At 42.5% G+C, this 18162-nt stretch overlaps 1 protein-coding gene across 1 annotated transcript in view; it reads right to left on the bottom strand.

Moving 5' to 3' along the window:
• Positions 1-18162, bottom strand: part of ASL (argininosuccinate lyase) — a 201960-nt gene that overhangs the window by 40766 nt on the left and 143032 nt on the right. Inside the window, exons 11-13 of the mRNA XM_069226880.1 lie at positions 16550-16664; positions 13998-14082; positions 5261-5320 (exon numbers count right to left, since the gene is read on the bottom strand). Coding sequence (XP_069082981.1) covers positions 5261-5320; positions 13998-14082; positions 16550-16664 — 260 coding nt within the window. The remainder of the gene's footprint in view (positions 1-5260; positions 5321-13997; positions 14083-16549; positions 16665-18162) is intronic.

Genomic DNA, 18162 nt, shown 5'->3' with positions numbered 1-18162 from the left:
AAGTCTTTCTCACCCTTTCTTTTCTCCTCTTGTCGGGTTTGAAACCCACGTTTTGAAAAAAGGTCAATAGCAAACTGTGGTGACAACTCAAAGAGCCAGTTGGGAGAGACTATCTGTGGTATCCGCGCTTTCGTCATGCAGGTAATGTATAACGTAGAGGGGGGCTGAGGTGAGAGTGCAAACCTGCAACAGGCGGTTGGTGGTTGACAGGGCGGAGAGGTGCCAGTCCTGTTTGCATTTCTACTGGAAAATAAAGAATCTTTCCATTAAACCCAGTATGACATTTCAGTGTTGGCGAGCGGACAAACAAACATCTGGAGAGCTGGGCTTGTCAAACCGTAGATTGGCGTTGCTTCGTTTTCAGCTAACACACATCCTCCCTGCAGCCCATGTTTGTTTACGAAGACGCCCAGGACTGAAGAGCAGTGAAAGGCTAATAAGCGGTTACACATATTCTCCAAGAAAGAACTCCTAGAACCCAGCACACAGAAGAGATATTGTGTGATTCTTGGCATTCCACACAGCCCCCTTGCTTTTATGTTTTTATGAATATATTGTGTACACAGTAAGTGAACGTTTGACTCTACATGGTAATATAAGGATAGATCTCGTTACTCATTATGAATGGGGTAACTGCTCTTGCACCATTTTTACAGTCACCCGGTCTACCCAATAAAGAACGGATCCAAGTAAAGAAGGTTTCCTAGCTTACCTGGTAGCTATGGGTGTGACATTTTCACAGAGAAAAGGAAGCTAGTTCTACTCAAACATTGGTTGGGAGCAGAAGGTAGAGAAATACTGAAGCATTTGCCGTCACTGAAAGAGGATGATGAGGAATATGAGGAAATGGATGAATATGAAGAGACCATAAAGATGTTGGATGCTAAGTATGAAAAGACGAAAAAGTTGTGGCGATACATAGATTCTTAATGCATGGGTATTTGCCAGAAGAGTCCATGGATGACTTTGTGCCAGGGTTGCAGTGATTAGCAGCATCCTGCAATTACAAGACATTTCATGGTGAAATGTTGAGGGATCCACTGGTATTCACATTATCTGACAAAAAGCACTGAAGAAAAGTTATTGATGACTAAGGCACTTACATTGGACAAGGCAGTGGAAATAGCCAAGAAATTAAAGTATATGTCAGATGACAAAACAATTTGAGTTTGGTGCAGGTGGTACTGCAGTTAGAAGCAAAGATAACAAATTGGAAAAGACCAGAGTACAGGAGTAAGAGGACTGTGTGGTCGACCATGGCAACACAAAGATGTGTTGAAAGTTTGGGATAAAATGTCATGTTGCTAATGTCAAAATGTGGCAAGGGCTGGGACAGTTATGCAGAAGGTGAAAACAGAAGGGACATTACACACGGATGTTTTAGAGGAGCTTACACACAAAATCCTAGTATGGAAAGAAATGCAACACAGTACAACCACAGTTAGATTCAGTTTAAAGAAATTATGATTCTAGTGCAAGCGAAGTGTATATCATGCAGGTGTGTGATGTAAGAGGTGACTGGGCTGCTCCTTTGTGTGAAGCAGACATGAATGGCAAGTTTGTTAAGACAATGGCAGACTCCGGCGCACGATATACTATAGTAGAAGATCAAACGCAATTGTATGAAGACGAGATATTGATGCCGTCTAATGTAAGACTGATGGCGTATGGTGGAAGAAAGATTAAGCTAATTGGTTGTTTTGAAGCCAATGTAAATTCCAAAGGCCACAGTGCTCAATCTAAGATATATGTGGCCAAGGATGGCGGAAGCTTGCTTGGTTGGCCACAGCAAAGAGAATTGGAAATTATTTTAGATTCCTATAATCCTGACCAAATATTGTGTGTGGAGACTGGTGAAAGTGGAGACAAACTTGAATTGTGGAAGATTAGATATCTTGAAGTGTTTTGCCACACAGTTGATTTGTTGATGAACTTCAAAAGTAGGATAAGACTGTGCAAGGATGTCAAGGCGACTGCACAACATGAATCCTGTGCTGCTAACTTTGAGGGAGGAATTAAGGATGGAGCTGGAAAGGTTATGTAAGCAAGGAATAATAGAGCCATTAGAGGTGTTGGAATGGTTGACGCCTATAGTGATGGCTTGTAAGGCTGGTGGGGGGTTTGAAATGTGTATGGATTTAGGAGATTTAAACAGGAACATTTTGATTGATCACCACCCTCTTCGCAGTATCAATGAAATGCTGAGCACTTGGATGGGGCAACAGTATGTATGTCTCTAGATTGGTCCTCAACATATCATCAGATTGTAATGGGATAAGACCAAAGGACAGTTTGGTGAGGGCAATTCAGAATGCCCCAATTCCCAAAGACAAGGAAAAACATTGTTCATTCTTGGGGATGGCAGAATACTATGCAAACTTTATTGCCAGATTTTCTGATAAGGCCAACAATATGCGAAGGCTTCTGAAAAAAGCTGTTATAGTTGAACGGTGTGGATAGTGTGAAGATGACTTTATGATGCTGAAGATTAAAATTTCACCTGCTCCATGTTTCAAGCCATTTCATACTAAGTTGTCCACGATCATAATGATCCATGCAAGCAATTACAGTTCGGGTGCTGTTTTTATGCCAAATGATAAGGGCAAAAATGTGATTGTGGCCTATGTATCCCGAACATTAGAGCAGGCTGAGCAGAATTACTCTGTTGTAGAAAAAGAGGCACTGGCTTGTTACTGGGGAATTTCACATTTCAGGCAGTATGTGTGGGGAGGCAAGTTTACAATAAGCACAGATCACAAACGCTTGGTGGATGTGTATACAACAAAAGGAACAGGAAGAGCTACTCCTCGCATTGCTTGATGGTTTTTTAGGTTGCTAGATTACAATTTTGATGAGGACTATGTGCCACGTATCGAGAATGCTATGGTGGATTGTCATGTTGGCCAGTGGCTGCATTGATGAAACGAAAGAAGAGTGTGTGGTTACCAGTCTGGCTGATGTTGCAGCTTCAAGTATGCTTCAAGGAAATTAGGAAGAAGAAACTAAGGGGCATATGCACAAAAGCTCTTTTGAAGTCAGAAACGGACCGATTCACAGAATGCTTTTGCATATGCACAAAACACAAACTGTGATTTAGTAACATGCTGCCGAATAGCAATTTGTGTTTAACAATTCGATATTTGGAAATGGCGTGTTTTGGGTGTTCCTTTCTAATACCTAATCGCAGTGGTATGTATTAATGTTTTGAGACTGAATGACGGTTGCAAAACATTAATTTCTTTACTGATGCCTTAAGGGAGGTGGTTACCATTCACAAATGGGAAGGGATCCCCACGAGAACCCTTTCCTTTGTACATGTTGAAACAAATATTTTTCAGGAGCAGGCAGTGGTCCAAGGGTCAAGCAAGTGGTCCTACTGTTACTTTAATGTTTCATTTTATTTTTTCAAAAGCATCCCATTTTCCATGAAGGAAAATGGGCTGCATTTAAAAAAAAATATTGCTTTAGTAAAAAAGCAATCACAGACATGATGGTCTGCTGACACCAGCAGGCCACATTCCCTGTGATGGTTCAATTCCTAATCGGTCACAAATTGTGACCTACCTTATTAATATTCATGAGGTAGGTCTATTGCGACCCGTTAGGATTTGCTATTTACAAGTTGTACATGTCTGTAGATTAGGGATAGCAATGTCCTAATTGCAATTCGCAAAGAATCGCAATTAGGATTCGCAATTCCTAAAATTCATACTTATGACCCTAGACTCAGACGGAGTGGAAAAAGTGATGTGATTTGTGTAACAAGGTTGGCCATACAAGAGAAATTTGGAGAATGAGTTGAAGCCTTATGAGGCTGTTAAGGACGAGTTATATATTAATGATGGGATTCCAAGGAGAAATGATGCATTGTTGGTGTCCTCAAAACTTAGGGAAGAGGTTTTAAGGTTTGGTCATGAAGGGATGAGTGCGGTCAAAAGAAGAATCAGGAAGTATTTTTGGTGGGTGAGTTTGGATCGCAATGCTGAGGAAGTAGTAAGGCAGTGTGTGAATTGTGCCTGGAGCGGTAAGTAGCAAACAGTGATGTCATATCACTCTCACGTTATTAACAAGGGTGAAGGTCCTTGAGCAAAAGTTGTTTTGGATATTATGGCCCCTTTTGCTACGCAGGGCTCAGGAGCCATGTTTGTATTGGTGGCTGTTGATTTAATTTCACGTTGGCCAGAAATTATGCTTGTGAAACATATTGAGACCAAGAATATTACTGAGTTTTTCAGGGAGGTTTTTGTTAGGGAAGGTGTCTGAATATAAATTGTTACAGACAGCAGGGTTCAGTTGGTGTAAAAGGAGATGACGTCTCTTGCAAAAACTCAATATACGTTACATAAGGACATCCATTTATTATACACAGGGAAATTCTGTAGTGGAGAGATGGAACAAAGTATTGAAATACGGCTTGCTGTTAGCACTAGGTGGGGGTGGTGATTGGAGCAGTGAAGAGACTAGTGTGGGCTTACAGGGCTACGTGTAACAGTGTTACTGGTGAGACACCATACAAATGAATGAGAGAGAGAGAGAGAGATTTGTTCTACATTAAGGCTGGGATGGATACAGAAATTGAAGTTTAATAAGGCTGAGGGTGACGTGGGAATGAAGTGTAAATTATTTGTTGAACAAGGTTTGCAGGAAAGATTGGGTTAGGTTCAAGTTAGGACGTGTTGTGAGGAAGAGAATGTTGCAGGTTTCAGCTCCTTTGCAAGTAAAGGGAATCGTGAACTTTGTGGTTGAATTGTCAGATGGTAATGTGTGGAATTTGGAAAAAGAATTGTGAAATGAGCTGGGTGTCTACAAGTGGCAGAAGTTAGTTAAGAGTGTGGTAAAAATAAATATGAGGTGAACCTTGCAAAGGGAACATTCATGGGGGTCTTCTGGGAAATGCAATGGACAGCTCTGAACACTAAGTTATCTAGGAATGCGAAAAAAAGTCCAAAGTAATGAAGGACTTTAAACTAAACTGACATGGTTAATAGTTTTGCTTTGTTTGCTCCTTTAACAATAGTCTTCTGAATCTATTGTTCTATGTATGGTTTTCCAGTTATTCTAGTTGTGTTTTCTTCTTGTTTTGTTAAAGGGAGAAGATATGTCGTATAGAATTTTTGCATTAAACCCACCACAACATTTCACTATCTCTCTGTAAACTAGTCACCTTCCCCATGCGTACAACACTGCAAGTATTGCATCAAAAATTCCTGAACAATAAATTTCCCTTAACATATTCAATTCAAACAGAGCATCTCCATACCTGTAAATCTTTATTGTAGGTGCTTGGAAGGCCTTTCAAAGTCATAAGAAATCCTGAGCACTAAACATAAAAAACAAAGAAGCATAATGCAAGAGAAATGAAATTGTAAACCTCTTAGTACACAAGGTCTTTACATGCAGGTAGTATTAAAAGCCACATGCAAAGAAACATTATAAGCAGACAGTGGATCACTGAATTTTTCAAGGTACAGCTTCTAAACAATAGGATTAGGTTGCGAAAATAAGCTTACCATTAAAACCATCAATGGATGGCTTCTAGGGCAAGACATTAGATACAAGAGAACCAGAATGCCACGTAACTGTATTTTTTTTCTTGCAGTGGTAAACGTAGGTCACCAGACAGAAACACAAGATTGAGAATGAGGAGTCACTGGGATAAGAGTTTAAAACTTAGAAGATATTAAATTATCAAACCTACCCTCTGCCTCACACATCATCCTTCTCCTTTTCCATTCATACCTAACATCAAATGTTACCAAGCCCCCCTTCGAAAGGGAAAATCTTTAAAGGGATATAATGAATGTCATTTAGGAACATTATGACAAACACCAGATTGTCTATTTTGTCTGGCAAAGTTTTATACTTGAACAAAACCTTATGAAGCAAGATCCTATAAAATAGAGGGGTGTCCACCAAGGGCTCCCAAGCATACCCTTTCAGGTACAGTTTTTATCACACCATACTCATTTATCAGGCAGTACTGCCAGAACATTAACCATGGATGTTGCCCTCCCCCTTTGAGTCTTGCTTCGCGTATAGAGCCAGGCATCTTGTTGACCTTAATGAACTTTATGGTCTTGAGGGTTAGTAAAAATGTGTGCTTTACATTTATAGATGACCTTCAGCTTTGCCAGGTATAGCATGGCATGGTATCAGCCTAGTGCTGTAGCCTCTTCTTCATTAAGTGTAGCCCTCCTTTTCACTTGTGAGCAATTGTGAAGTAGGGGAAAAGAATCATCTTCTCGCCGGCCATGCACATTACTGCAGTATGATTCCTATTATTTAGTATGAGGACCATTATGGGTCTCCAGGGATGGGGTTGCAGGGGTACCTGGCACTGGCCTAAACACAGGCTTCCCTGCACCACTATGAAGACCGCCAAGTGGTGCGTTCTATCTAAAAGCGTGCTGAACAGATTTTCCACATGTCTCCATCCTGCTGATGTTTGTGGATTCTGGAACACGAATGATCTGAATGTTATTGCAAAGGGACTTCACTACCATGTCCTTATTTTTGGCTTGGATCACCTCTAGTACCCTCTCCATTTTAGGGAGTTTTTCATCTCTCATCCCTGCATGATCCTTTATATCCAATGTATGCATTTCTCTCCTGTTGATTAGTTCAGCGTGTTTATCCAGACATTCTTTCAAATGATCCGTGTGAGGACCTTCACTGGTCGAGGGATATTCCCAGTTGTCTGTGACAGTAATACAGTAACACCCATCACCAGGTATTCCCCTCAAATAGGTGTGAATGCCTCCTAGAAGCCAGTTAATGTCCTTATGGCCCAGTCAGTGTAAAGCAAAACATCCAAATAAGTGCTAGTCAGACACTGGAGCTCAATGGCTCGACTTCCTAGGGTTCGTGCATTACTTTCCTTCATTATAAGTCTTTTGTTCATGTTAGGCCCAATCTAGCATTTTACATCGAGAGTACCTTGATGATATAGTGTAATAGTGCTTAAGCAAATAGCACTTAAGGTACCAACAGGGTGGCCATCACTTCAAGCAAGACTACCAGCAGCATGCCCTCTACCAGCCTCCGGTGCTGTGTAGCCTAGTCAATCTCCACACCCATAGAAGACCCTTAAAAGGCAGACTGTTGCAAAAGGCAAACTATTGCATACCAGGTGCCACAACACATGCCATCATGGCAGCCGGAATGGGTGCCGTGCCTCGCACAATCCTCTGATCTTGATGTAAAAAGCTCTCCATGTCAGTGGGCCCAAGGACGGAACCGCACACCTCACCTCCTTCATAGTGTCTGGCAGCTGGTATTTCCTACACTACATTTTGGTGCCAGGTCAGCTACTTAATCCACCACCCTTGGGAGGGCCATGGAGCTCCTGAGTAGGCCACAAGCGACGCGCACTGCAATGACCAACCGGTGTGGGACTAGATTTTCTACTGGTTGGGGCAATGGCATCTGATGAACAATCAAAATGATTGCGATGCATAGCTGCACATCACGGTTAAGGTCAGCAAATTCTTTTCTACACATAACGCCTGTCAGAAAGATTTTACTTACCCAGTAGACATCTGTTTGTGGAGTGTAGTGCTGTAGATTCACATGCTTTGCAAAAGTCCTCCACCATCTAGTGTTGGGCTCAGAGTGTTGCAAGCAGTTTTTGTTCGAATAATGTTTTAGAGTCATAAGATCGAGTGACTCCTCTTCTTCGTGATACTGCACCTGGGCATTGAATCCTTTGTTAGATTGTTTTCCCGCAGGTGGGTGAGGTAAGGAGTATATATATAGAGAATAAAGAAAAGAGATGTCCATGCAGTGTATATACATATATACAATATTTACATAAGCATGCTACTACAACAACCACTTGGCTTCCGGGGAGGAGTGAGGGTGCATGTGAATCTACAGCACTACATGTCCATGAACAGACGTCTACAGGGTAAGTAACATTCTCTGTTTGATGGCATGTGTGGCTGTAGATACCCATGCTTTGCATAAACTGTAAAGCAGTACCCTCCAAACAAGCGGTGGCTAGCCTGTAGGAGTTGGAGTAGTTTGGAAAAGTGTCCTGAGCACCGCTTGGCCAACATTAGCCTGTTGCTAAAACGTCTACACAATAATGTTTAGTAAATGTATGTGGTGTAGACCAAGTAGCAGCCTTACAAATGTCAGCTATTAGAATGATACCTAAAAAAGACATAGAAGCACCCTTTTTTCTGGTAGAATGTGCTCTGGGAGTAAAAGGTAACTAACTGCCTTTTGGCTTTGAGATAGCAAGTTTGAATACATTTGACTATCCTTCTGGCTATGCCTGTTTTGGATACTGGATTGCCTTTATGGAGCACAGAAAATGCTACAAACAGTTGTTTCAATTTCCTTAAGTTTTTAGTCCTATCAATATAATACATAAGAGCCCTTTTATCATCTAGTGTGTGAAGTGCACTGCAAATGAGTCTGGCTGTGGGAAAAAGACAGGTAACTCAATTGATTTATTAATGTGAAATGGTGAAACAACGTTTGGAAGGAATTTAGGGTTTGTCCTAAGAACTACCCTATCTTTGTGTAACTGGAAGAATGGGTCATCTAGAGTTAGAGCCTGTATTTCACTTACACTTCTTAGAGAAGTGATAGCTACTACAAAGGCTACATTCCATGAAAGAAATTGCAAAGAACAGGAATGCATAGGCTTAAAGGGTGGGCCCATGAGTCTAGTAAGTACAACATTAAGGTTCCATGATGGGGCTGGAGAAACCTTGGGTGGAATGACTCTTTTGAGGCCTTCCATGAAGGCTTTGCTGACTGGAATTCTGAATAAAGTGATATGTTGCCTATTTTGGAGGTAAGCAGCTATAGCTGCCAAACGAAGTCTAATGGATGATTATGCTAAATCTGCCTTTTGTAAATGTAGCAGATAACAAATAATGTCTTGAACCGAGGCTTTGAGTGGATCAATGTGTTTAGGTTGACAGTAGCAGACAAAACATTTCCATTTTGCAGCATACCACTGTCTAGTTGTAGGTTTACGTGCCCCTGTAAGAATTTCCATACATTCTGAGGGGAGATTCAAATAACTAAACTTTAAGACTTCAGGAGCCGTATTGCAAGATTGAGTGTTTTGGGGTCTGGATGTCTGATTTGACCTTGCCTTTGAGTCAGAAGGTCTGGCCTGCTAGAGAGTTTCTCATGATGAACTACAGACAGATCCTATAATGTTGTGAACGAAGGTTGAAATGCCCAGGTGGGAACTACAACGACCATTGTGAGTGATGTTTGCCTCATCTGCAAACTAGAGACAGAATGAGTGGGAGAGGCGGAAAAGCATAAGCAAATATCCCTGACCAATTCATCCAGCATTGCCCTTGGACAGAGGGTGTGGGTATCTGGATGCAAAGTTGTGGGTGGAGTTCCCATTCGTGGACATGTTGCTGCATCCTGCTGAAGAGGTCAGCAAACTGGTTGACTACTCCTGGGAGATATTCTGCCAGTAAGTGAATGTGGTGGTGAATTATCCATTTCCAAATTCTCTGAGCAAGAAGGGACAATTGAGACAAATGTGTTCCTCCCCGTTTCTGTAGATAATACATGGCTGTCATGTTGTCTGTATGAAGCACAACCACTTTGTGGGAGAGTTGTGGCAGAAAGGCTTTGAGTGCTAGAAAGACTGCTTGTAACTCCAAATAGTTGATGTGAGAGATTTGCTGAATCGGACCCCATATGCCTTGCATTGTAAGGTTGTTGAGATGAGCTGCCCAACCTGTCTGTGATGCATCAGTAGTAAGAGTGACTTACAGGGTCTTGAAAGGGCCGCCCCTTGGAAAGGTTGGTGGGATTCCACCATTGCAGAGAGCGGTGAGTCTGGCAGTTGAACAACACTATATCCTGGAGATGACCCTGTGACTGAGACCATTGACGTGATAGACACTGCTGTAAGGGACGCATGTGTAGTCTGGCATGAGGAACGATGGCAATGCAGGACACTATAATCTCTAGTAGTTGCATCAGTGTTCTCACTGTGTAAGTGTGGTTTTCTTGTAATTGAGAAAGAAGAGTTTGGAAAGCTTGAATTTGAGTTGGGCCAGGATATGCCAATCCTAAGTAAGCATTGAGAACTGCTCAGAGATAAGGCGTTGTCTGTGAAGCCTGCAGGTGGGAGTTGAGAAAGATGATTGTGAATCCGAAGGTGTGGAGAAGGTCTGCTGTGTACCGAGTATGATGCTGACATTGTTGGATTTTTTTCTGGCTTGATGAGTCAGTCATTTGGGTAAGGAAAGACATGGATGTGTTGTCTTCTGAGCAATGTGGAAACTACCGCTAGATATTTTGTGAATACCTTGGGAGCGGCTGTTACCCCAAATGGTAAAACGTTGAATTGATAGTGTTTTACCGCAATGACAAATGAGAGATATTTGCGATGTGCTGGATGAATGGGCATGTGAAAGTATGCGTCTTTCAGATCTAAAGCTGTCATCAAGTCACCTAGCTGTAATAATGGAATGACATCTTGAAGAGTGACCATATGTAAATGCTCTGAGAGAATGAATAGATTGAGAGGCCTGAGATATAGAATTGGTCTTAGTGACCCATCTTTTTTTGGTATGACAAAGTATAGAGAATATACTCCTAACCCTTGATGTGCTAGTGGAACCAGCCCTACAGCCTCTTTGAGAAGAAGGGATTGTACTTCTTCTTTTAGAAGAGTAAGATGGGAGTGTGAAAGTTTGTGAGTTCGAGGGGGAATATTTGTGAAGTGAAGATGAGTTCTAGACAGTAACCATGTTGGATAATTGATAGAACCCGACTGATCTGTGGTGATATTGAACAATTGGGGATAGAAATGGAGTAATCTTCCCCCTACAGGAGAGGTGTGGGCTGATGTAATGTGTAAGTAGTCACTGGCGTGTATTTGAGACAGAACCTCTAGAGGTGGACGCCTTACCTATACCTCTATTTTTTGCATCGCTGTAGGAGCCTCTAAAGGAAACTATTATAGAAGTGTGTGCCTTGTTGGTTTTGGGATGTGGAAGGCTCAGTAGATGATGTTCTGAAGTCTCCCCTAAATTGTGGCTGGTGAAAATTACCCCTATGTGGGGGGGTAAGTAGGGCCCCCATAGCTTTGCTGTATCAGAATACTTTTTAAGCTTTTCTATGGTGGTGTCAACCTCTGGGTCAAACAGGTGTTCTCTGACAATTGCCTGTTGTATTTCTGGCTTGAAGCCTGAGCATCTGAGCCAAGCATGTCTTCTTATAAATACAATGGTATTAATACCACATGCTGGAGTATCTACTGCATCGGTGGCACACCTAATTGAGTTATTAGAAATTGTTTGGCCTTCTGAAACTATTTCCTGTCCCCTTTTCTGATGTTCCTGTGGAGGTACTGGAGAAGATCCTCCATCTTGTCCCAGTGGGCCCTGTCATATCTTGTCAAAAGTGCCTGTGAATTGGCAATGCACCAATGATTGGCAGCTTGCGCAGCCACTTTTTTCCCTGCTGCATCAAGTTTTTTGCTCTCTTTATCAGTGGGAGCAGCATCTCCTGTTGACTGGCTAATAGCATGTTTCTGTGCTATGGTGACCACTATAAAGTCAGGAGGTATTTTTGACTGAATAAATGTAGGATCAGAGGGTATTTTAGATTTTGTTGTTGACCCTTGGGGTAATGCCTCTGGACCTAAAAGGTTCTTTAAAAATATCTGTGGCATGTCTAAGCATACCTGGCAACATGGGCAAGAATTGACTTTCTTTGTATGTGTTGGTGAGTGTATCGAAGAGGAAATTCTCTTCAATAGGGTCAGTATGCATTTGCACGTTATAGAATGCAGCTGTTCGTGCAATGACCTGTTGGTACGAAGTTGCATCTTCAGGACGTGAAGGGCGTGCCGGTTACAAGTCAGGGTCATTGGGTATTATGGGATCTGGATCATATGGATCCCATGGGTCAAAATCATGTGGAATTTCACCTAAATCAACTCCCTGAGGTTGTGGTGAGCCCTGTGGAGAAAAGTGTGGCTCAACCATAGGTGGAGGAGACTGTGGAAGTGGTGGAGGTGTAGGAGGAAGTATAGGAGAGTGAGGTGGAGAAGGCTGAGGTTGCCCTAGGGGCTTGTCTTTGTCGTTTGAAACTTTTTTAGGAAGCGGAGCAGTGTCCAATGTCTCTTGAAAAGTAAGTCTCCTCTTTACTGGGACAGAGGGAGAAGCAATTATTTTCCCTGTCCCTTTTGTATCTGGAGCTGGCGCCGACGAGCGTCCATAATTTCAAGAATTGGCTCCACTGGTAAAGCTGCCTCGGAGGAATGAGTGGAGTCTTTGGAAGATAGCATCTTCGGTTCTGAAGTTTTCGGAGTTGAAGTCTTATGTCGAGTGGAAGAGGTTGGCTCCGAAATGGATGTAGAAGATTTGTTTTTCAGAGACGAAATGGTCGACTCAATCCCCAACCTGTGTGGGATGCTATCAAACCGAAGGTCAACGCTGAACACTGCTTGGTCTTGACCATTTTTGGTGCTGAGCTGGAAGGCGGAGCATCCAAATGTAACTTTCAGAGCTGACCATGGCCGGAAGGCAGTGGTGGACCGACGACCTGTTGTATTGTTTTTTGAGAGTTGTTCGATGGGAGGTCAGGGCTGATGTACTCACGGCTTGTGCTGAGGTGAGTGGCTGACTTTCGATGTCAGATTCAACATCAGACTCTGAATCTTCCATGGAAAGAGCCACTTTGTGTCCGATCTCCTCCTGTGCTTCTTCTCCAAAAATATCTGGAGTGTCGTCGGGTGTCTTCGACGCCATCTCCAACCAACGTGCTCTTTGGTCCTGGAGGGTCTTTTTGAATTCAAAAGACCGACATGCGCCGCAGTGCTCCTTCTTATGTTCCGGGGACAAGCACAAGTTACACACCAGGTGTTGGTTGGTGTGTGGGAATTTGAAGTGGCATCGAGGGCAAAACTGAAATAGAGTCCGTTCCATCAGCCTTTCATATTCTAACAGGAGGAGGAGTAGGCCTGAGAATGACTCTGGCGCCCCGAAGGGCAGTAAACCGACCCCGACGCAGAAATATGGGTCGAGTGCATTAGACTGTAAAAACCACAATCGAAATACAATACCATAGTTGAAAGACAGAAGAGAAGAGTTCCGTACGGATCGAGCCGAGGAATACCGGAGGCAGAGGAAAACATGTCCGAACCCCACGGTGGAGAGAAAACAATCTAACAAACGACTCGATGCCCATGGGCACTATCACTTAGAGAAGGAGTAACTCGATCTCGTGACTCGAAAAAATTATTCGAACAAAAACAACTTGCAACACTCCAAGCCCAACACTAGATGGCGGAGGACTTATGCGCTGCATGTGGAACAACAGCCACACATGCTATCGAAAAAGTGGATTACCATGGATTTAAGGATGTGTCCATGCAGTCTCCCAAGGTAGCAGCTATCTTGGGGCTGGCTCTCTGCGACCCCCCATAAAGATTTAAAAATGAATTGTTTGGCCTTATGCCGGCAAGGCAAAACAAACATACAAAAAATAGATTCCATTTTAAAACCTAACAATAAACTACATCATAGAATAATAAAAACAATTACATTACTTGAGACCTTAATTTACTGAAATAACACTCTATTTTCAAAATGGCCCCAAAAGAGGAATAATTTCTTAGGCAGGGGCAAATAAATTCAGGAGTGCTACATAACAAAATACAAAACTTAAAACATATAATAAAGCCCAAAATAAAATTCTGATCTCTGAGATAACTATCGGTTTACTAAATAGATCACTTAAGAAAAATTGGTTCCTAGGAACATTAGTATATATATTCTTCATATTGTACTCTATTGTAGTACGTGAGAGGGGCCAATAAATAAAAACTGGATTACTTATTCTTGGGGGTCAACAATTTTCTTTAAACAGATTATTTCATTGTTGGTGTCATCTGAAGAGATGAGGACTATAGGAGCAGCAAATGTGGCAGCAGGTTTTGGTTGTTTGCCGACCCTAAAGCTTTAGTCTCACTTATGATATATCAGCGTACAACATACCCGGCCGAAAACACGCCCGGTCTTGCTGCGAATTAGTTCCAAGCTGTCTGGATTCTTCTTCTGCGGCATCAAGCTACTCCCCGTGCTAAGAAAAAAATAATTACATTCAGCATGGATCATTAAAATCCAAGGACTGCCATCTGGAGTGCCAGAATGAGAATCTTCTCACTGTTCGGTGGGGAAGGTATATTCAGTTGTTACAAACTCAAACAACAGCTGGAATTGGCCTACAGGACAACCCCTCAACCCACATCCTCCCTTCTTTGCTGGAAAATTTGCCACCCAAAATCTCTTCTACAAGTATCTCTGAATGTCAGGAAACCCCTCCACAGAACCTCCCTTATAAAAGGTATAGTCAACTGAAAAAGAACCTAGATTGACGTTGATGCACATTGAAAGCTATAAATAAATAAAAAATCTAAATCCCTTGCAAACAATTGAATCTACATAAGAAGGCACAAATCTCACTTGCTGCTGATTTCTCATTTATATTAATTCCTACTATATAAAACTAACAACTTGGTCCCCATTTGAAAATTCCAGGTCATATGGTACAATACTTCAATTAACAGAAGGATCATACATCAGTATCTCCAGAATTGTTCTGACAAAGGGCATTTCAATTATTAAGTATATTGAAACACTGTTGTATGTTTTAAGAGGACCTTTTTAAAGCGGGAAGGGCTACACTTGAAAATCAGACTGGTTGCTCAGGCAGTGCATTGATCAATGTATGCATTTAATGATATGTTTAAGAGAGGATATGTTTGAGATGCGAGTCAGAGTGTCTCATGCTGGCCTCTTCCCTCTATTGCCCCAGGCAATACCTTCACTTCCTGTCAGACACCTACTGATCTGGCTGCTTGTCCTTTAGCCTCCCACAGGCTCACATCCATTAGGTCAGACAGGCCCATGCTTTATCAATCTTGAAACTTGTTATCCTGCAATGGTGACTAATTCTGCGGGGCAAGAAGGAAACCTAAGAAGCTACAGACAGCTGCAGTGTTCTCAGGTGGAACTAGGTCTATGCAGCTCCCACCTATTCCCTGAATCTCAGTCAACCCAGAGTCTAAGCTTTAAATTGTGCCTGGCACCATTTTGTAGTGGCCATCATGGAAACTGGAAGAAGAAGGGTAGGCCATACTGAGCCAGTGGTCCAGAGGGCCCTATGTCATGCACATTCAAATCTGCTGAGTTGAGGCTGAGCCAAACCACACAAACTTGCTTCACTTAAGAGGCTGCTTAAAAGTACTCATCAGACAGTAGGTCCGAGAGTTAAGCAGTCACCTGTTCCTTCCCAAACCATGGCTGTAGTGCATTTGTGTTGCACTCAAGAATGCTTTTATTTGTCCTTAAATGCAATGTTTTGTGTTTGCCAAAGTGTAACACAGATTTAAGGTATTTCCACCAGCACTCACAGACTACAGTTAGGAGACATCATATGCCATCACTGCATCATTTGGCAGTGGCGGCTCCTCTGCTATGGCTGAGAAGCACCCCTCCCCCCCACCATCAGCAGCAGCTGCAAATTGCAAAATAAAAACGATAATAAACAGTGTTTATTATTGTTTTTATTTTTCTGGGGGCCGGGCTACGGGCAATGACAGGGATGGAGGCGGAGTGCACAGCACTCACCTCAGTGTGTAAGTGTGTTTGGACGGCCGTCTTGGGTTGGAGAGAGCAGGCAGAGGCCCCCATCTGCCTCTGAGCGCCAAGCCAGGGCGCTCCGGCCAATCCGAGCGCTGCTTTCATGCTGCCAGCAGCATGACAGCAGCATTCGGATTGGCCACAGGGCAGGCTAGGAGCCTGTGCCTGCAGAGGAGCCAGAAGAGCAGCGCAGCGGCGAAAATATGTGAGTGGTCTGATAAGAAAACAACTAATAGTATTCCATTTTTATTACACTAACACTGATTAATATATTATTAAAAATAAATAATTGACCGAAAACAAAGGCAGTGGAGCTCTAACTGACATCTGTAAGGACAAGCTTCCCCCTATGTCCTTGGCACTGAATTTGACTCCTCTGAGGCCAGGGGTCACAAAGGCAATGCCAGGGGTAGCAAAGGACAAGCCATGGGTCGCGGCTGCGAGCCCCTGGTAACCCCTAAATGACATCCATGCCCTTGTCCCCAGTAACCAATGATTAGTCTTTTTCATCAGTCCCTCGTAATTGCTTCCAGTCCCTTTGTTGTCAGAACCCAGTGATTGCCCTATGTGCCCATCCCCCAGTGAGTGCCTCTAGACCCCAGTCACTAGTCCTAAGTGATTACTCCTCATCCTCAGTCCACAGTGACTCCTTTAACCCCTTGCCCCCAGTCTCCAGCGACTGCTCATAGTCCTTTGTTATCAGTGCCCAATTGGTTGCTCCTAATCTCCAGCCACCAGTGATTGGCACTAGTCTCCGGCCCTTAACCTAGTCACCAGTTCCCAGTGACCAACCCTTGTGCTTAGTCTCCAGTCTCCATGGATAGCCCCTTGAGCCCTATTCCTAATATCTGGCCCCAGTAATTGTATTTTGTCCCCAGACATATGCTCACACAACCTCCAGGTACCTATATGCATCAGAAAGAGTCACAAAGCCGAATTCCTTTGTACTGTAGATGATGAGATCTTCAGACATCTTGCTCATGTGGGTCATGCACATGGAAGCCCAGAAAAGAAACTCAGCTGCAGGAATTTCAGAGAAACGAAAAAGATAACATGTAGCAGTAAGTCATTGAGTAATCAAACAATCCTGGACAAGCATACATTCATATACATGGACTGGAATGTTCATTTTACATGCACTGCAACACTTACTTAGGTGCCTGGTAATTCCACTTTGAGCAAATCAGTCTAGTTTAAGTATTTTAACTTGTTTTTCTATGTGAAACTATGGATGTTTGCTCTCTTCTGTGTAATGTTATCTGTCAACAGTTACACATCCCTTCACATTTGCTATTTAAAACCAAATGTTCTGTCAAAACAAATCCACTTACAGTAAACTTGCTCTGAGTCTGTCAGCACGCTAGGCTACCAATGAGGCCTTTGAAAATATTACTAACTCTCTCCTTATAAGTCAACACTACCAGCGTATCATGGCCTATCCTTCTGAGAGTCCTGTTAGGAAAAAAAAATTCTACAATAAAACATACCCATGGTTTCCCCTTTCAATCTGCTATGTGCTCTAGTAACTAACTGGCAGCATTCGATGTAGGCACCATGTCACCTATAACTAGATGGCTGGATTTACGTACGGGGATGTCATGTGGCTGAGAATAAAGTTTCTGCCAGTATATCCCTCCAAAAATCCAGAGTTATGAGTAGTTGCCCCCAGAATGAGGAATAACCTGTGGACACATACTTATCAGACCCAAACTGCATGCAATGTCCCTATTCCGGGGGCAAGTTCATGCCCATTCGCACTTCCTTTTACCACCTATGCTCAGTAGCCTCACATGATTTTACTGGCTTGGTTTAATCACTTGTAAAACTAGGCGCAGTGTTTTCACAAGGTGTGAGAAAGCACATGACTACCACTTTGTCCAAATTATAATTAGGCTCCAAAGGTATTTTCAAGTGCTTCACTTTTAATTTGGATCTCAGCTTTGAAAAACACACAAATCTGCAATTAGACTCAAAGTTACTATTCTAGTTTTATGGCTTTTGACACATGGGATATTTTGCACCTAATCGGGCTAAACTGGCCAGGTGACATGCTTAATTCAGTTAAAAAATATTTCGCACATGCTTCATACTTATGCCAGAGTAGCTATATTTTCATCATACCTTTTGACTGTCTTCCTCAAATGCAGGAAGGAAGAGCGGCTTGGGAGCACTGCGTACATATTTAAGAATTAACAAGACAGGACACAAAGTTTTTTCTCTCTAAAGAGATAACTGCTAGGTTGCCAGACTTTTATGGGAGAGCCCTGGTAGATGATAATGAAATAACTTTATTGTGGGCTGAACTAGTTGTTATGAAGTGGAGGGGATCTGGAAAAATGCTCCTTGGCATCAGATTTGTCTCGTCCTACATTGGATTTAGAAACACAAAGTAAACAATGTGCATTTTGGTGCCACTTAAGTCTCAAAGAACTACATCATTCTGATATAAAGGAAAGTGTAGAATCTTTGGGAACATTTTATAAATGTATTGAGGGCTACTCACCAATTGGATGCTAGT

Source organism: Pleurodeles waltl, chromosome 3_2 (assembly GCF_031143425.1).
Source record: "Pleurodeles waltl isolate 20211129_DDA chromosome 3_2, aPleWal1.hap1.20221129, whole genome shotgun sequence".
NCBI lineage: Eukaryota > Metazoa > Chordata > Amphibia > Caudata > Salamandridae > Pleurodeles > Pleurodeles waltl.
The sequence above is the reverse complement of the archived record's forward strand: the minus strand, read 5'-3'. Positions and strand labels throughout refer to the sequence as shown.